Source organism: Bombus fervidus, chromosome 4, assembly GCF_041682495.2.
Source record: "Bombus fervidus isolate BK054 chromosome 4, iyBomFerv1, whole genome shotgun sequence".
In the NCBI taxonomy this organism is placed as follows: Eukaryota; Metazoa; Arthropoda; class Insecta; order Hymenoptera; family Apidae; genus Bombus; species Bombus fervidus.
The window spans coordinates 13,398,204-13,414,720 of record NC_091520.1 but is presented as its reverse complement, the minus strand read 5'-3'; the positions used below and the strand labels follow the sequence as shown (position 1 = coordinate 13,414,720).

Here is a 16,517-nt window from a genome sequence, read left to right as displayed (position 1 = left end):
CTGCAATTTCCGATAATTGGAACGATCACCGAGCAGGTTTCTCTTTTACTCGGTATGCTACAACCCGAAAGTCATAGGAATTTTAGCGAAATAATTTGCATTGCAGAAAAAGATCATTGTTTTCGATTGGCAAAAATTACTTATGAAAATTTGAATCAAAATTTTCAAATGTTTAAACCTTCGAGGAGATCGACTGCAGATCTAGCACAAGGCGCATAAATAACTCGAAGCTGTAATCGTGAACAAAGAAACGATCACGACCTCCTATCCCAAACGATAATGGAAAAGCTAGGGAACCGTGAGGCAATTCATACTCTTTTTTACAAGAGTACCGACTCGAGAGGTTTCCTCAAGCCGCACCCTGCGCCACCCAAACGTAATCTCGGTAATATTTCTAACCGAGCCCTTGACGCCGAGGTTGAGATTGGGGGCGGATAAATTACGGGGCGTAAACTGCATCCTGACAGTAAATTACTCGATAGCGGTAGACGATACTGTGGAACGTGGCGCCTACGCGTGAAACTACATCTACTTCCATAATCCTAGGACCCTTGATCCGCAGGATTCCTGCGAGAATGTTACGAGGATACCATCGCGATTCCTATCTTTTGTCCGATAAATTTCCTTTTTTCTCGCGGTTCTGAGAAATCTAGACTTCGATCGACCGAGAAACACGATAATTTAATTGCCTGAATAATATTATTTTCTTAATTTCTACGCATAGGACGAAATCTATTTCAATTTGTCCGTGACTGAAAGAGCGAGAACAAATCGAAGAGAGATTGAATAAATTTGAATACTCGTAGCGGCAGGCACGTGGCTGCGCTCAGCTGTTTTCATGGATAACATCTTCGTCATCACGTGTAGCGGTGTATTTCTAGCGAGAAAAAAATATTGAAACCACCGTCGAAGGTCGGATTCCAGTGAATCTCTGCATTCTATTAACGTGTTATCGCCGCTGTATCTTCGGGAAGTTACGATAAAGGTCCACTGGCGAATGGCGCCATTCAGCGACGTACAATCGTTATACTCTTTCGCGTTGTTGCAACAAGATGATTCAATTGTACGTTAAATGTCTCCGATGCTAACATATTTTTTCAACTTTTCGACAGCTTTTTAAGTAGCTCGTAAGAAATGCGTTAAGTCGTAAGCTAAGGCTTCATAGAGTTCCCTAGAGTGAACGTAGCTGAATCGAACGTCACCGCTATAATTTTTACAAAAGCATCGATTTCCCAACCGGTATAATTATATATCGCTCGCGGTATCAAAGTTCACAGGCGGCTAGAACCAACGGCGGATGTACGTTAGAGCGTGCGCGTTCCTTGTTAACCGATGGGAATAGATTTCTGATTCTATCCACAGTCGCGGCGGGCGTCTCTTGTGCTAAGAGAGCACCGCCAGCAAACGATTTCGCAAATGGATCGTTTCCACGGCGAGCCCATCAACCGTGTTACCGAAATCTACCACGGTATTGTTAATATTCTCTTTTGTCTAAGTCATCTTTGAATCGAGTCGTTTCGTTCATTTAATAATTGAGATTAATAAATCGAATCTCTTCTGATACGATCATCACGGTTCACTGAGGCACGATCGATCGTCGATTTTGCAATAAATTTGTTAGAGATCGTTTGTTGTCGATCGATTCGCGTTTACTCGAGAATCGACAGGATTCACGTTCCACCGAAGCTTTCGTTTCCCTTGCGAGAACGTAAGAAAACGATTTCATTGTGAACAGAAAATTTGTTACGGCAAGTAATTTTTGGCAATCGGTAAACAGCGTTGTTACTTGTTACTCGATTACAAGCGGTTTCTGTTGATTGTCCGTTTCAGCGATCGACGGGGAGAAACTCTTGCAATCGAGGTGCTGGTAGGTGGATTTCGCATGCGAAACAACCGTTTTGCGAAATCCTGTTACGGTGGCCGCAGACTTCAACGGAGGCGCCTAGGTGAATCGACGAAAATTAACAACCGCGAAATTGGATTGAATTTGTTAGTACCGGATTACGACGAAATATTTCAAACAATCAAAATGGAAATCCACGAGTTGCCCTAAATAATTCTTAGTCAACTTGATATGCAAGATCAAAAAATTGGATAAAAGAAGAAAGTATAAAGAAATCCCATTTGGAAACTAAAATGATATTTCCTTAAGAAAATGTTAAGAATATTTAAAAAGGTATCGAGTATTCTCGGCATCTCTCGATAAGAACCGCTAACGAGTAGCAGATTTTTCCCAAAGCAGTCCAAGCGAATTAAATCAAACTGGCTATTCAAGGAAGCGTTTTAGAACGTGTCACCGTATTTGGGGTTCGATCGAAAAGGGAACCGCCGTGAACGTCGGGAGAGAAAAAAGGATCATGCGCACCCTTGGGGCACGCCCTCAGGGATCAAAAGCATTTTGCTTGATTTCCGCGTGTACCAGTTATTCAACGATCTAAACATTACATAAACTGACATTTTCGTGGCTAACTTAAACCAGTCAAAGAGTGTGCCAATCGGTATGTCACCAACTCGGACAGAGTTACTAGCAGAATTAATCTTTTTGGAAACTTTCTACACAGCGTTGTCATTAAATAACGAATATTCTATTTCGTAGTGGAAATATTAAATAAACAAACAAGTATACTTTAAAAATAAAGTTTGAATATCATAATTCTATAAAAAAAAATTGAGAATTCATATTTTTGTATTTGTTTTCAAGTTCTCTAGTAAATCTTTTCTAATATTTTTATTCTAAATTTTTTTCGAAACCCATTCCGAAACTAGTAAAATATCACTTGTGCATTATGTAACGTAAGCCGTAAGCTATTCAAGATATTTAAATACAAGTTTGTGTCGCGTCGCCGTTCACCACTTCGTCTACGATCGGTTTTCCTCTTCGACCTTCGAGAGTGATTTAAAGACGCCGGCGCGAAATACGTTTCGCGCGAATCGAATTTCTGTATGAACGATAGTGTGAGCATTACTTAAAGCCGCGCGAAAAAATTGAGCACCACAGTTCAAAACAAACAAAAAGAAATGGTAAAAACAGCGCACTTGTACAAACAGTGATGTAATAAACCAACAAATACCAATTAAGCATTCAATACAAAGCAAAAATTAAAATCCAGAGAACGATAATCAAGTCAAAGAACGATATCTGAAATTCACTATATCGACGCACAAAAATAAAGAAAAAATAAAATTTAAAGATAAAAAATATTAAAAAATTGTACAATACTCACCCACTCTTGATACGACCACCAGTAGGAGCAACACGCTGCTCACGATGATCATTTTCGTGTTCTTCTGTCTCATCCTAACCGCTCGACGAATTCACGCAGGAAACAAATTTCCAAATCGATAACGACAATGTTGTTGCTTGCTATTCGAACGACGAAGGATTCGCGCACATATGCGTAAAAATGGTCGCAAGGCGTATACGAAAATGAAAACTAAGTTAACCGGTGAAACGGTGATATCGCGCGAAACGGCCGACTCCGCGCCGACGTTGTTGCCGCGGTGGTTTCCTTTCGTTTTTCGTTGTTTACGTTTTTACCGAGCTTGATCCCGATCGAACGAACACTGGCTGTCTCCAGGTGCGTTCTTCTTGCTCAAGAAGTCGGTAAAAATTCAACGGGAAAAAGGGAAGGAAGGAGGCAACGAGGAGCCGGAGCAGCAGCTTCAATAGTAGCGCCGTTCAAAGCCGTGAGAGCTCCATCGACGTCGCAAAACATATGCTACGGTCACGAAGAGAGAAAGGTGACTGGGTATACGCAAGGCGTGCTCAATACCTCCTGTCTTCTTGGCATAGTCACCTTTCTAGCAAAGCAGCAACAAAGAAGGGAGTGTTGGTACTATATCGCGTGGCCACCACCATTCTCGCGCTCGCGATCACCAAACGACCGATGGTGGTGGTTACGGCGGTGGTGGTACCGATACACCGATCAGCCGCCTTCCACCACCAAATCCGCCTTCCTTCGATCAGATTTTTCTGTTCTTCGTATCGGTAACCCTGAAACCATTCTCGGCTTACGTGACCGGCCAACGAGAGAAAAGTTTGACGTTGATCTCGGCGCTCTTTCTCCTGCAAGCGAAATGCCGAGGGTTAATTTCGGTTCTTTGCGAAGACACGGCTATACAGTCGCGTGAAATATTCCTACCTTTCCTCGTGTCTTCCAGGATTCTTTAATGGTGTATTATATTTCGGAAGAAATGTTGCGCAGTCGAGTCGGGGGATTCATGGGGAAGAAATATGGTTCTTTCGTGGACGTAAATCTCTAATAAAGAAACAAGCAATGCTATAGAATGAATTACAAATAAAAACGTGAGAAAATAAAATTAATTACAGATATATCCTCCCTACGAACCAACGATTGTAGGTTTGTATAAAAACTTTATTTTCTCGGCCATATAAAATCACCAATATTTGTTCAAACACACGTTATTTTGACGCAACAAGGTTACATTGATAATAAGCTTCGAATTACAACGAAAACTACGTTAATTTTAAAATATTCTCTTGTTAGAATTAAAAGTTAAAGTTTGATATTTGCAATAAACGGTAAAGCTATCGCGGATAACTTTGTCTGGAATAAAAGCGACCATTTTGCACAGTCCCGTACGTAATTAAATTTATAGGGTGGAGAATATGCAGGAAAAAAGAATCAAACTTATTCGTGTCGATAAATAGCAACAATGATAAGACTTTAATTTCTTGCAACCTTAATCTTTCGAATAAAAAGATACAATGAATCAGAAAATATTTATCGAAAAGTATTCTTTGTTCCTGCTGACCTTTTTGGTATCGAAATCAGCGATACGATAAAAAATATAACACTTCCTATAACATATATTATAACGTATACCGCGACAAAGAAATGCCATTGGTGGAATTACACAGTCCTTTTTAATCCTGCATCCGATAATTACGAATATATCACATGATAATTATAAACGTATCACATATATATGTACATTATTTTCATTTTTTATATTGTGGAAACACAAATACGGCATCGAGTTTACCTACGTGAATCGTGTACTTTTCCCTTGGGTGAACCAATATAAATGAACATAAACGACTAGACATACTTGTGATGTTTTGTCACAAGTAATTTCTTACTTCCTTCCAAAGGTCTCCTGAGAGCGATCGAACTGTACACGTATTCGTAAAGAACAAAAAAAATACGCAACATCTGTATGTATACATATACAACAATACGTAAAACCTTGAAATACTTTCTACGTACTTGATTACAACTTACGAATAATCTGTGCCTTGGATATAGAGAAACTTTTTATAGAGAAACTACGAACGTACGGAGTTGTGTTCACATTGAGAAATGAATTTAAACGTTTTACGTAAATTTACATTTACTACAACGATGAACCCTGAATAGAGCCAAACATTCACTTCTCTGAAACTTGCAAGGATAACAGCGTTAATTACTATCGGCGGATTATCAAAATTTATATGTAGAAATAACAAAATTATTATCAATTGCTCTCAGTCCACGAAATCGTAAGCTGCATTTCAGTTCTCGCGTTACATAGATCCATCCCTGAGGCTACTATTATATTTTCAACACTCAATCCGACACAGCTACGTTTTTTGTCTGGTTTATATAAAATATTATCTGCGCGATAATTATTGTTTCAACGATTAGAGAAAAGTAAGCGTTTAGTAAATTTGGTTTCGAGCGATTTCAATTGACTATGATTAGAATACTTTGTGTAGCTTCCAAAGGCCGGTTTTAAAAGTCGAAGAATTTGTCAAATAATGTTAGCTTTTTTTTTTTATTTTTTCGTTTTATTAGTAACTGTGAAACGATTCGTATGTACATCAATTGAACACGGCAATATATACAACAACGGTTGCACGCCGTGGCTCGAGTTAGATTCGAACAATATTACAAGATACCCCATACTTTGTACAAAATTCATTTTGCGAATACATAAAAGCGCAGAGTATCGCCATTCCTTGAGAATGAAAGACCTTCTTAATTTGCTGCCCGATAACCACCGAAACACAGTGGTTTCTTACTTACAACAATGTAAGTGTTCTCTATACATTTGGAATAGCCTCTAGCGCGCACACGCGGCTGCAGTTAGCAATATGCGCCACTATTTAATAGAAATATTTGAGGCTATATATATATGATGCCCGTTTCGAGGGTAGATAACTGCATAACTGATAAAATATCCTGTATAATTCTAGTTACTAACTAATTCAATTTGCCTATACTTTTTGCGCAAGTTGCTTACAGAGTCTTTGAACAAAACAGGGTCAAGCCTCATATTGGATCGTAACAACGGCATGTACCCGAAAACAGCTACAAACGTATTCATGCACGTTTGCCGTTGTATAAAATGATCTGGATCGTTCCATGGGGACCTGAAAATTTCACGTGTCAAATAAGAGAATAAACTGAAGATGCTATTCAAAAATACGACACTTTGCTACGCAGGTATAACGATACATTGTAAGCATCAAGCGAACCTTATGGATAATATATAACTATTTTACACATCGACGAATAATATTTTTAAATCACAAAAATAAAAAATTTAAGCTTACCAAAACTGCAACGAAAAACAATGAAAACTCAATTACCAATGGCTATAGAATAGAGACAATATATACGTAATACATTTACGATAAAAAGCATGACACTTTTAAAACTTATAATAAATCTATGATTCAATTGTTTCCAATATTTGTTGCACAAATGAAAAACAAAATGAATACTTTATAAATTTAACTACCGATTAAACGGATTTACACATCATGGCGTCGCTTTTATTAATGGCGGAAACTTTGAAATAACGATCCGCCAATCAGAGCACGACTGCTGCAGATCTAATCGATATTGTGAAAAATCGATTATGCAATATAATGTCATTAACCGATTTTAAATATTGAAATATCATTGATCAATTTTAAATATTAAAATATCATGATAAATTTTTAATTATTGAAATATCAACGTTCCTTAATTTAAAAGATTGGGTATAAAGGAATACTTACAGTTACCAGTGTCAGAAATATTGTGTTCATTTAAAAAAAAGTGAAAAAGTGGATCATTTTTATGGAACCAAAGAAAAAATCGCGATAGGTGCAAAAATCATTCGGAAAGCCATATTTACCTGCGTAGCAGCTTGACAAAAGTACATAATACATACCTGATTCCACCCACTGTAGTATCTTTATACAATTTCCTTTGAGTTACTTTAATAGGTGGTCTTCGCGTAACATGACTTACTAAAAAATTCATAAGTATGTCCTCGCAGTTTTGTGATTGCTCGACAGTCTTGTGTAACGTCGAACTCAGTAATTCGGTATATAACGTGTTATAATAACGATGATAAAAGGCGGCACCAGTAAGAATTATACTATAATCATTTGTCCATTTGCTTGTATAACCCCATGAGCGCTTTAAATGATAAAAAGATTTGTATAAAAAGTACCGTATATATTAGATGAAAAATGTTGTTTAACACTTACTTTAGAGTCATCCCAGTAATGTGACCTTGCTGGGTAACCAACTATCCGGTCAGGAAATGATCGCCATACCGTAAAGGCGAAATCAATTTCATCTGTGTTGAGTGTGGCATCTTCGTCTAGAGATAATATGGCACTAGTTTTGATTAATGGGTGAGGATAGAAACGTTGAGATATACCATCGACCGTAACAACATGTATTGATGCTTTGATCCCTTGCCATCGTGGTCTTCTTGGTAACGGAATGTCCGAGTTCCACATGAGAATAATCTAAAGCGAATTGTATGTTAGTACAAAATATAAAAAGGAATAGAGAAAAAAAGGAGTTGATTCATACGATAAGCTCACCTTATCTAGGTATTTACTTTTCGCGAGACTTTTAAGCAGGCGATATAGCACAGCAGTGGATCCCAACTGCGAGTATATGATGGCAGTGAAGGTATTACCTGGATTACTTTTCGAAAATGGAAGTTCTTGCTGACTATCGGCAAATTGCGGTAATATTGCTAACGCTCCAGGACTAGTATTCCAAACAAATTTTTCTCTTGTACCTTCCCAAGGCAAACGCTCACGGATATTCTACGAGTTCGACAGAATATTACGAAGTTTAAAAAGGAATTATCCTCTTATCGCTAAGATATTAGGGTTACTTCATAATATTACCTCAAATACTGTAAATACAATTTTTTCTATCGAGGAAAAGTATCGTTCCCAAAGAAACTGCGTTTGCTGCCGCAATTTAAGAATATGTACATTGGACACAGATCGCACTATATCTGGAATCTGAGAAAACAACATTTATCTGTAGTTCAACTTGACCACTCTTTTGATAATAGCCTTTATTTTAATCTTATTTACTTGAAGTAGCAGTCTTTCATCGGAAAATATAACAGCTTGTGTCCAATCAATTCGTTCGTGAAAAGGAAGCGCCCAGCCATTACTTAAAATAACTGGAATGCACCCAGCTCTTAAAGCTTCTAAAAATCGGAAACTGCCAAGTCTTCTTCCTCTTGGTACAAGACAAAAGGTAGCATTCATTAATAAAATTTCATAATCATACCTGAAAAAAATGAATTAAATATCAGTTTTGATTTTTTATTTAGAACAGTTGTTTGTTAGATTATCTTCTTGATGCTCACGTATCATATTCTTGATTATCTTGTTGACAATGTTCATCTTGTAACTCTCTCCATGCTTTACCATGACGGCAAGTTGTAACGAATACCAAATCCTTGCCATTATGTAAATGATAGAGAGCATTTCTAGTTTCAGAACCTATACCATGGACGTATCTTTTACCCTTGAAAGCTGCAACGTATTTTTTATTATTAGGAAAATTATTTTCTAGAGCTTGACCTGGCTCTCCACCGCGTTCTGGATGTTGTTTTCCAAACAATGGTATAGATATGTCAAAATCCGGTCTATGTCTAAAGATAGACATACTGGCCTTAGCAAGCATAGCATATCCCAAATCAAAGGCCAATGATTCTTCTGCATAATCAGGCCATGTTCCAGAATATAAATTAAATATCAAATGATTTCTACCATTATTCCAATATGGTAAACGTATTAATTTTGAAGGAAGATTATGCACAAATTCCGTTGATAATGGATCTCTGTCTAATGTATCAAGAGCTAATACAAATATACATGCCCGAGTTGGATCTGATGTATAATATCTTGATTCTGTAATAACATTCAATATTTTTTGGTATAATGGACTTATCACATCTTCAACCGGATACACATATACTGTAAAACCTTGTTTGCATCTGGTAAAGTCAAAACAAGTCTCCATACGACATTGCCTTGTACGATGAGACATAAGTGGGATTCCATTTGATGTTCTCAAATCCTTGTCATACAATTCTTCATTTAGACTTAAATATGAAGGCAATCGCTCATAAGGCAACTGAGATCTGCCTGTCCATTTTTCACTTTTTAACCGATAACCACCAAAATAACAATATCCAAGAAACGCGCATGTTACAAATAATAATAAATAGCGCTTCTTGGCTTGCATTTTTAATGCAATCAGGTTATGCTCCAATATACATTGACTTTAAACATTATTTTTCACATATAGAATGCATGGCATTTGATCATAAATGCATTGTAATGGAGCTATTACTATTTCAATTTTATAAATACACAAATTCAAAACTTACTCCAAAATGAAATTAATTTCATTCTTAAAGATTGCTGGAACAAAAGAAAAAAGAAACAGCTATTGAAGAAAATGAAAACATTTTCACACATATATATATAATATATGTATATATATATATATAAGAGAGAATAATGTAATAGACTATCATGTATCATTATCATACAATATCTAAACGCATTGCATTAGCACTTATAAAAAAAAAGTCCTATATATATTGCAACATTTTTTTTATATTAATTTTAAATATATGAAATATATATTTAGTTACCTCCGAATTTGCATGATCCAATATTGGTTAACAGGAACGTTTTAAAGGTTGCAATTATTACAAAATACATGGCAAAAAACGCGCTGTACCCAATAAAACATCAGCTCTATATTTATATTTATGCATTACAATATGATTTACAAAATGTCGAATCTAAATGACAGATTGTAAATGTCTATGGACGCTGCGGTGAGTTAACCTATACTATCCTATATTATTACGGACATTGCACACGAGAGCGACAACGTCAAACTTATCGAAGTCGACATTCGATAAGACGGGGACAAATAGAGGTTCATACTTTTTTACAATAATCTATTTTCTTGTTAAAACAACACAGTGAATTTTTTCTTTAGTTAGGTTAGTTCTGACGTACATTCAATTCGCAGAACGTGCCGGCGTTATTACGCCCATTCGCATTTTCGGTCGGCGTCACTACACACGCGTGACATCGATCGGAAAACGCCTCCAAGTGCAAAATCATTGCACGTAGCGCATTAAATAATTGGTTTAAAAAGCAACGCGAGTTATGCAATGACGTTGGAACGATTAGACTGGCAAATCGCTTATTGGTTACTTCATGCCGAGCTTTGCAGAATGTTTGATTGTGTGAGAAACACTGCAAACTACACTCTTACAAATCTAAACAAAACTGTCGATCAAGGTTATGCCGCTACCTAGTGGTCAACCGATAAACCTCGCGAACCGTTTCACCCGCTTCGATTAAATTTATTAAAAGCACATATTTTTTTTATTGTAAATCAATACTCTTTAAGAGAGACATAGTTTAGCGTAAAGGTTGTATGGTATCAATTAGAGTGAGGGTTATTGTGTTACGCGAAGAGTTTACTCAAGTAAAGATGAGAAAATAATAATAGAATGAAAATAATAAATGAAAAAACATTGAAGTAACTTTTTTATCACAAAAACTCACCTTATATTACGTTTTTAGTATCGGATCAAAATTTTCGTTTTACTGTAGAAATTACAGAATTAACCGTTATACAATTGTAACATACGTTTCGATACAAATAAAATATTTTTGCCTTTTGAATTATTTCACACGATCATGCTTTACTCACTCTCTTAACTTGTAAACTATTTCTAAGTTAAGTACTATCCAGCAACTATGCTGCACTAATAATGATTTTACTTTGATCGTCGATTCTTACGATTGATTTGCCGAACACTTATACTATTAAAGCATGCCTTGTATATATACATATATATATATATATTGTGTATATATATATATATATATTTTTTCCAATATGGAATTTGAACTTATCTGTAACGTGACGTAAATGTGTATACTTAATAAGGCGTGTATGTATATGAATATGTCATTTGTTGCCCTCACATTATTAAATGACATATTTATGCAAATGAATTCTTTTATCCTGTTTCTTATAGACCTTGATAATTCTTTTTAGTTTCAATTTAGTAAGTAAATGACGTAATTATGAAATGAATCATTACAAATCTAGTGATATATTTTTAATGATATATTTAACAAAACTAAATTAATAACAAATAACTGTAATAAATAATATTTTATGATAGAGAATTTTAAATAATTATATTCTTGCATTCTTCAGATTAATAATGTGAAATAGTATAAGATAGTATACTAATAATATGGAATAATGATATAGTAATAGAATTCAATATATTTAAAAGCAAATAAAAATTTAATAGCATAATAAATTTTATACATCTTATTTTTAAGTACAATATAACCTAAAGCTTTATTTCACTTCTGTGACTTCTTGTCATATTTCTGATTCACCATCATAAATTTTAAGAGGTTTCGATTTGTGTCTTCTGTGTCTGTCTCTAGTGTCTGGATTTAACCTTAATTTTCTTCCTGCTACAATTGGTTTATCCCTTAGATTCATTAAATATTCTGCTGCTAACTGAGTACTTTCCATCTTAACTATTGCAGCCCTAAACATACAATTTTGAGATTTGTGTTTTTTGCATATGATACTATTGATACATCTACGCAAAGGATAATAAACTTACTTAGATGTCTGCGAATATGGTTTTAACATTTTAACAGATACACAGCCTGGGATAACTGCCTTCAATTCATCAGGTTTTGTTCCATGTTTGATATTTGATACAAAAAGGCTATTAAAGATATAAGCATATTTTATTATTGGTATTTAATTGTAATTATAAAAGATATGAAATGTACTTACTGTTTTGTTAATTTTTTATCTTCTTTCACCTTAGGTATAACAATCTTTTTTCTTACTACTGGAATTTTTCTTTCAATTTTTGTATTTGCAGGTGCAACCACTATACGTTTCCCATTTATCATTGTATTCTTTACTGCTGTCAAATTTCTCATCTTCTCCTTTACATCGGGAAATACTACATAACAATACCTACTAGATTGTCGAAGTAAATTTACTTTAAAATTACCAGTAAATAATTTTGCAACATCGTCTTTATCTTGAATTGTATGTGGCAAACGAACGTATAGAGCTTGTTCTTTTTCTTGTTTTCGTTGTTTAATTTTCTTTGTAACTTTCATTTTTGTACTTTCGCGAATTCAATTTTCGATAGATATTTGCATATTTAATAATTATCAATGCACATACAAACTAAACATATTCACGATAGAAGTGATCAGGCGTTCATTAAATTTTAGGTTATATTTGTATTTGTGGTTAGGTTTAAAAAAGTATGTAAACGTAAGATGCGTGCATTGATGCACGTGCGTAAACGGAACTGATCAACTGTTCAAATGAATAAGTCCTACTGATTCGTTAGCTCCAACAGGTTCCAACAAAGAAAGGTCAAAGAGGACAAATTCTACAGAAAACGTCCGTAATACTGGTTAGCAATATACTAACCAATTGTCAGTCAGATCTTTTAGGTAGAAAAGTAATGATTGGTTATAGCATAGTTTATATTCCGTTGGATGTGCATAAGGAAACCGAAAGCGACATCTAGTCACTATTGTAAACTAGTAAAAACGTAAGAAGTCACAGATGGCCGTCTCAAATCAACAACCGGTACAGTGAACGAGTTAAGTGACGCGGTTATGTACGCAAAACAATCGCGTCAGACGCGCAAAACGTCATAAAACATGTAAGGAGTTTTTATTGTAAGTGCCATCGCGTTGAATTTTACGTTTCTTTTTGTTTTGCAATACCACCGATCAGCAGTGAAAGCAAAACTTGGCTCGATCCACCGTTGCTTTCACGAATTGGTTTTATCGTCAGTGACGTACGGTTCTCCAACACCGAGGCCAAACACAATTTGCTGTTCGAGGATGAGCGCGAATAATGTGCAAGCACTTTTCGCCTGTTCAAGATGTTTCTCGAGGCATCCTTTCGAGGAGCTTTCGCCGGGGCAACAATTGTGCAAGGTATTGCTTTGGATTTTCGTATTTTTCCTCGAATTCCACCACGCGACTACCGATTCTTTTGGAGCGTCATTTTTCGTGTTTGCAAGATACGATGCTAATAATAGAACTTTTAATTCAAATGCACGTTTCGGATACAATTGTTACTGTTTTCATACGATCAAACCTTAAAATATGAGTTAGATAAAAATTTGGTTGCATATAGACTCGCTTTTAAACTAAAATTTAAGAACAATTGTGCATATGCACCTAAGAATCAAATAATTACTATTTTAACTGAACATTTTTATTTGAAAATTGTCTCAATTCAATGAGACATTTTGATTTGGATTTTAATAAACATTTTTTTCTTCCAGTATTATGTGTTTTGTGCAAAAGCTTGAGTAATGTGTGAACATTAAAACAGACTAAATGTAAATACATACATTGTAAATTATTATATTTCTACATTCTTTTAATCAATTTTTACTATATTATTTTGCTTATTTAGGAATGCAGAGGTGCATTTCCTGTGGTGAAATGTACATATTGTAGGTCAGAGTTCCAACAAACAATGTAAGGACCATATGAGTTATTTCCCATTCTGGTTAATTTATCTAATATCTTATCTCTAAACAATTTTATTCTTTAACTTGCAGAAAGGGTAATACAAGCACTATTTGTAAGAAATGTGAACAGAACGTGAAATCTTATGGTAAGCCATCGGCCTGTGAATATTGCAATACCATAGCTGCATTTATTGGTAGTAAATGTCAAAGATGTACAAATTCTGAAAAACGTTATGGGCCACCAGTTACTTGTGAACAATGCAAACAGAAGTGTGCCTTTGACAGACAAGATGAAGATAAAAAAGTAATTCATTTTGATAAGATAATGATATGCTTGTAAATAGTGAACGATAATTACTAATATCTTGATTAAAGGTTGATGGAAAGTTATTATGTTGGCTGTGTACACTGTCATATAAACGAGCATTGGCTAAAACGAAACAATCGGATGCTGAGAGGAGGGCACATTTGAAACTTGCACAACAACGAGCAGCAAAGCACAAAGAACAAAAGTAATTATCCAAATACGTAATGTCACAAGGTAACTTTGTGCTTAGTAGTCTTAATTGTGTTCATCACAATTTCTCTTTTGTTGTAACATAACCCGGTAATGTTTAGTATCTAGGCATTTTGTATGAATTCCTGGTTAATTTGTTTATTTTGCTTCAGATTAAAAAGTCACAATAAGAGACCACACAGAGTCGATGTAACGAAACTACCGCCTCAGTCCGAAGGTGCAGACACAAACGGTCCGACACCGGTGAAAGCTGCGCGGATGGGTGGCGTTCACGATCCGCATGATCCCAATAGTTCGGATCACGTAGTTGCGGTTACACAACTTAAAGAAAAGATAGCCCATCTCCAGAAACAAATCTCTATTAAAGATGGGCAATTACTTGCTAAGGATAGACAAGTACGTATATTCCGAAAGCGAAAATCTCTGAAATGTTATCGACCAGCTTTGATTCAGTTAGAATTACTCTTGTTTACAGATTACAGAACTGAAGGCGAAAAACTTCACGTCGGAAACGGAACTGCGTAACAAGATGAAAGCGACGGAGAAAGAATATGAAGCCAAAATATCAACAATGCAGCTCAAGATCTCCAGTTTGTTAAAAGAAGTTGCTTCTCTATCGAAGAGTTCTAAGCGGGGCGACAGAGTTGCTGCCACGAAAACAGAAGCTGGGACCAACAGTGGAAGCGGAACAGACAGTCCTGTACCTTGATAAGGTAGGACATTTCACATCCTCATTATTCTTTGTCAATTAATGTTCGAATGATCATATTCTATATTTACATTTTAATTCGCCGACGCGACATATTTATAATAATAAAATGTTGTAATTGAGTATATATTTAGTGTTTGGAATGATATTTTATTTGTGATTTAACGTTCATGGCTTCCTAATCTTTTACTTCTGATAAGAGCCAAACGTTATCAGGATTCCATTTCTTGTGCTTTTAGTTGTGTTCTATTATTTCCAAATATGTGTATAAGAATGTATAACTTTTGCTACCTCGCTCCTATAGTTCCGTATGATGTATTGCTTTGGAGTGATTTTACGATACAAGGCTCATAGTTTCCTTTTATGTTCCGAACGTTATAAAATGCTTTGTTTTGCGTTAAAAATTACGCGTTTTAAAAAAATTATTTTGATATTGTGATTGCAATAATTACTGTTACTACGAGTCTCCTTTACCATTCTTTTTTCTTTATGCGTTATCGTTTCTTAAATATTTTAGATATGAAATTTATAGCACCGTCAATGATTTGTGCTTATGCTCTTTGCGGTTATGTAAGATAGTACGAAGTAAATCTATTTTTTTTTTTTTTTGGCGCGTATTTTAAAGAATATTTGTTCTAGACAAAGAACGTGTAATTTTTCTGCGAGATGAAAGAAATCTTAAAATTGTTTTCAGGGACTTGGTTAGCCGTGACAACATACTCAAATGTCCATACCCGCATAAATCATGTAGTATATTACATATAGCTAATTGTTTCCATTAACAAGGCAAAATCTGTATTATTTTTCTAATTAATATAGGAGTATATATATTATCTTCGACGTGTATACGGAAAGTTTTACACGTTCTTCTAATGGGGGATGATGACGATGATGTAAGTGTAAATTAAAGGTGTTATTCGTAAGTTAGGTAGCTTTCCCCCTTTTGTTCCACTTCGACCATTTCGCGGACGCAAATTTTTGCAATTTCCATTTCGCGACAAATTTGTTTATGTGACAATGAAATTGCACTTTATCGAATTGTACATTAATAAATCGGAAAGGTATCCGGTCCGAGAGAAGTGATTTTTAAACTTTACGATGGAAGTTGATACTTGCGCAAAACGAACAGAGTTATATGCAGACACATACACACATACACACACTATAATTGAGCAATAGTGCTGCTGTAACATTTTCCTATCTATAACGATGACGATGTAACGACGATGAACCAGGATATGGTGATTGTAGATCAATTTACAATAAAAGGTTAAAAACGATATACCTCGCCTTATAAGTTGAAACATATCCTTGGACTTCCTTCCTGTTAGAAGGATCCGTCTTTCTATTCGATCGTCGTTTTACACGATAGCTTATATCGACGGAAAACAACGAACGATTTTTAATTTTATGGAGAGGTAAAGTGAATGATTGAAATTAAAC

General features: G+C 35.3%; 4 protein-coding genes across 11 annotated transcripts in view; 1 reads left to right on the top strand and 3 right to left on the bottom strand.

The window, feature by feature from the left end:
- Cda5 (Chitin deacetylase-like 5) overlaps positions 1-4,046 on the bottom strand; it is a 40,985-nt gene extending 36,939 nt beyond the window's left edge. The window contains exon 1 of one of the 3 annotated variants that reach the window (XM_072001283.1): positions 3,225-4,046. In XM_072001283.1, the coding sequence (XP_071857384.1) occupies positions 3,225-3,297 (73 nt within the window). In that variant the 5' untranslated portion in view covers positions 3,298-4,046. The remainder of the gene's footprint in view (positions 1-3,224) is intronic. The other 2 variants (XM_072001282.1, XM_072001281.1) reach the window with 2 other exon arrangements.
- Positions 4,047-4,355: 309 nt separating this feature from the next.
- Positions 4,356-11,107, bottom strand: Ttv (exostosin glycosyltransferase 1 ttv). 2 transcript variants are annotated; one of them, XM_072001289.1, is made up of 8 exons: positions 10,856-11,107; positions 8,623-9,685; positions 8,342-8,543; positions 8,147-8,266; positions 7,832-8,062; positions 7,487-7,753; positions 7,165-7,415; positions 4,356-6,376 (listed from the first exon to the last, which is right to left on the bottom strand). In XM_072001289.1, exons 2-8 carry the CDS (start codon positions 9,504-9,506, stop codon positions 6,196-6,198), a joined length of 2,136 nt encoding a protein of 711 aa, XP_071857390.1. In that variant the 5' UTR covers positions 9,507-9,685; positions 10,856-11,107; the 3' UTR covers positions 4,356-6,195. The 2 variants fall into 2 exon arrangements, with proteins under 2 accessions (XP_071857390.1, XP_071857389.1); XM_072001288.1 differs by lacking the exon at positions 10,856-11,107 and adding an exon at positions 9,922-10,791.
- A 486-nt stretch (positions 11,108-11,593) lies between these two features.
- LOC139986173 (uncharacterized) lies at positions 11,594-12,671 on the bottom strand. The gene is made up of 3 exons (XM_072001299.1): positions 12,126-12,671; positions 11,947-12,054; positions 11,594-11,868 (listed from the first exon to the last, which is right to left on the bottom strand). Exons 1-3 carry the CDS (start codon positions 12,461-12,463, stop codon positions 11,694-11,696), a joined length of 621 nt encoding a protein of 206 aa, XP_071857400.1. The 5' UTR covers positions 12,464-12,671; the 3' UTR covers positions 11,594-11,693.
- A 228-nt stretch (positions 12,672-12,899) lies between these two features.
- Positions 12,900-16,517, top strand: part of LOC139986170 (protein FAM76A) — a 45,557-nt gene continuing 41,939 nt past the window's right edge. Inside the window, exons 1-7 of one of the 5 annotated variants that reach the window (XM_072001293.1) lie at positions 12,900-13,023; positions 13,101-13,303; positions 13,791-13,855; positions 13,939-14,152; positions 14,224-14,360; positions 14,518-14,761; positions 14,841-16,356. In XM_072001293.1, the coding sequence (XP_071857394.1) occupies positions 13,208-13,303; positions 13,791-13,855; positions 13,939-14,152; positions 14,224-14,360; positions 14,518-14,761; positions 14,841-15,074 (990 nt within the window). In that variant the 5' untranslated portion in view covers positions 12,900-13,023; positions 13,101-13,207 and the 3' untranslated portion in view covers positions 15,075-16,356. Of the gene's footprint in view, positions 13,304-13,790; positions 13,856-13,938; positions 14,153-14,223; positions 14,361-14,517; positions 14,762-14,818; positions 16,357-16,517 lie in introns of those variants that run through there. The other 4 variants (XM_072001292.1, XM_072001291.1, XR_011799588.1 and 1 more) reach the window with 4 other exon arrangements.

Excerpts from the sequence above, each read along its gene's own strand:
- Ttv (XM_072001289.1), bottom strand. The coding sequence starts at position 9,506 with ATGCAAGCCAAGAAGCGCTATTTATTATTATTTGTAACATGCGCGTTT. Across the intron at positions 8,267-8,341 it reads ATGAAAGACTGCTACTTCAA|ATTCCAGATATAGTGCGATC; the intron begins GTAAATAAGATT and ends TTGTTTTCTCAG. Across the intron at positions 8,063-8,146 it reads TTGTATTTACAGTATTTGAG|AATATCCGTGAGCGTTTGCC; the intron begins GTAATATTATGA and ends TCGAACTCGTAG.
- LOC139986173 (XM_072001299.1), bottom strand. The coding sequence starts at position 12,463 with ATGAAAGTTACAAAGAAAATTAAACAACGAAAACAAGAAAAAGAACAA. Across the intron at positions 12,055-12,125 it reads GATAAAAAATTAACAAAACA|CCTTTTTGTATCAAATATCA; the intron begins GTAAGTACATTT and ends TATCTTTAATAG. Across the intron at positions 11,869-11,946 it reads CCATATTCGCAGACATCTAA|GGCTGCAATAGTTAAGATGG; the intron begins GTAAGTTTATTA and ends TTGTATGTTTAG.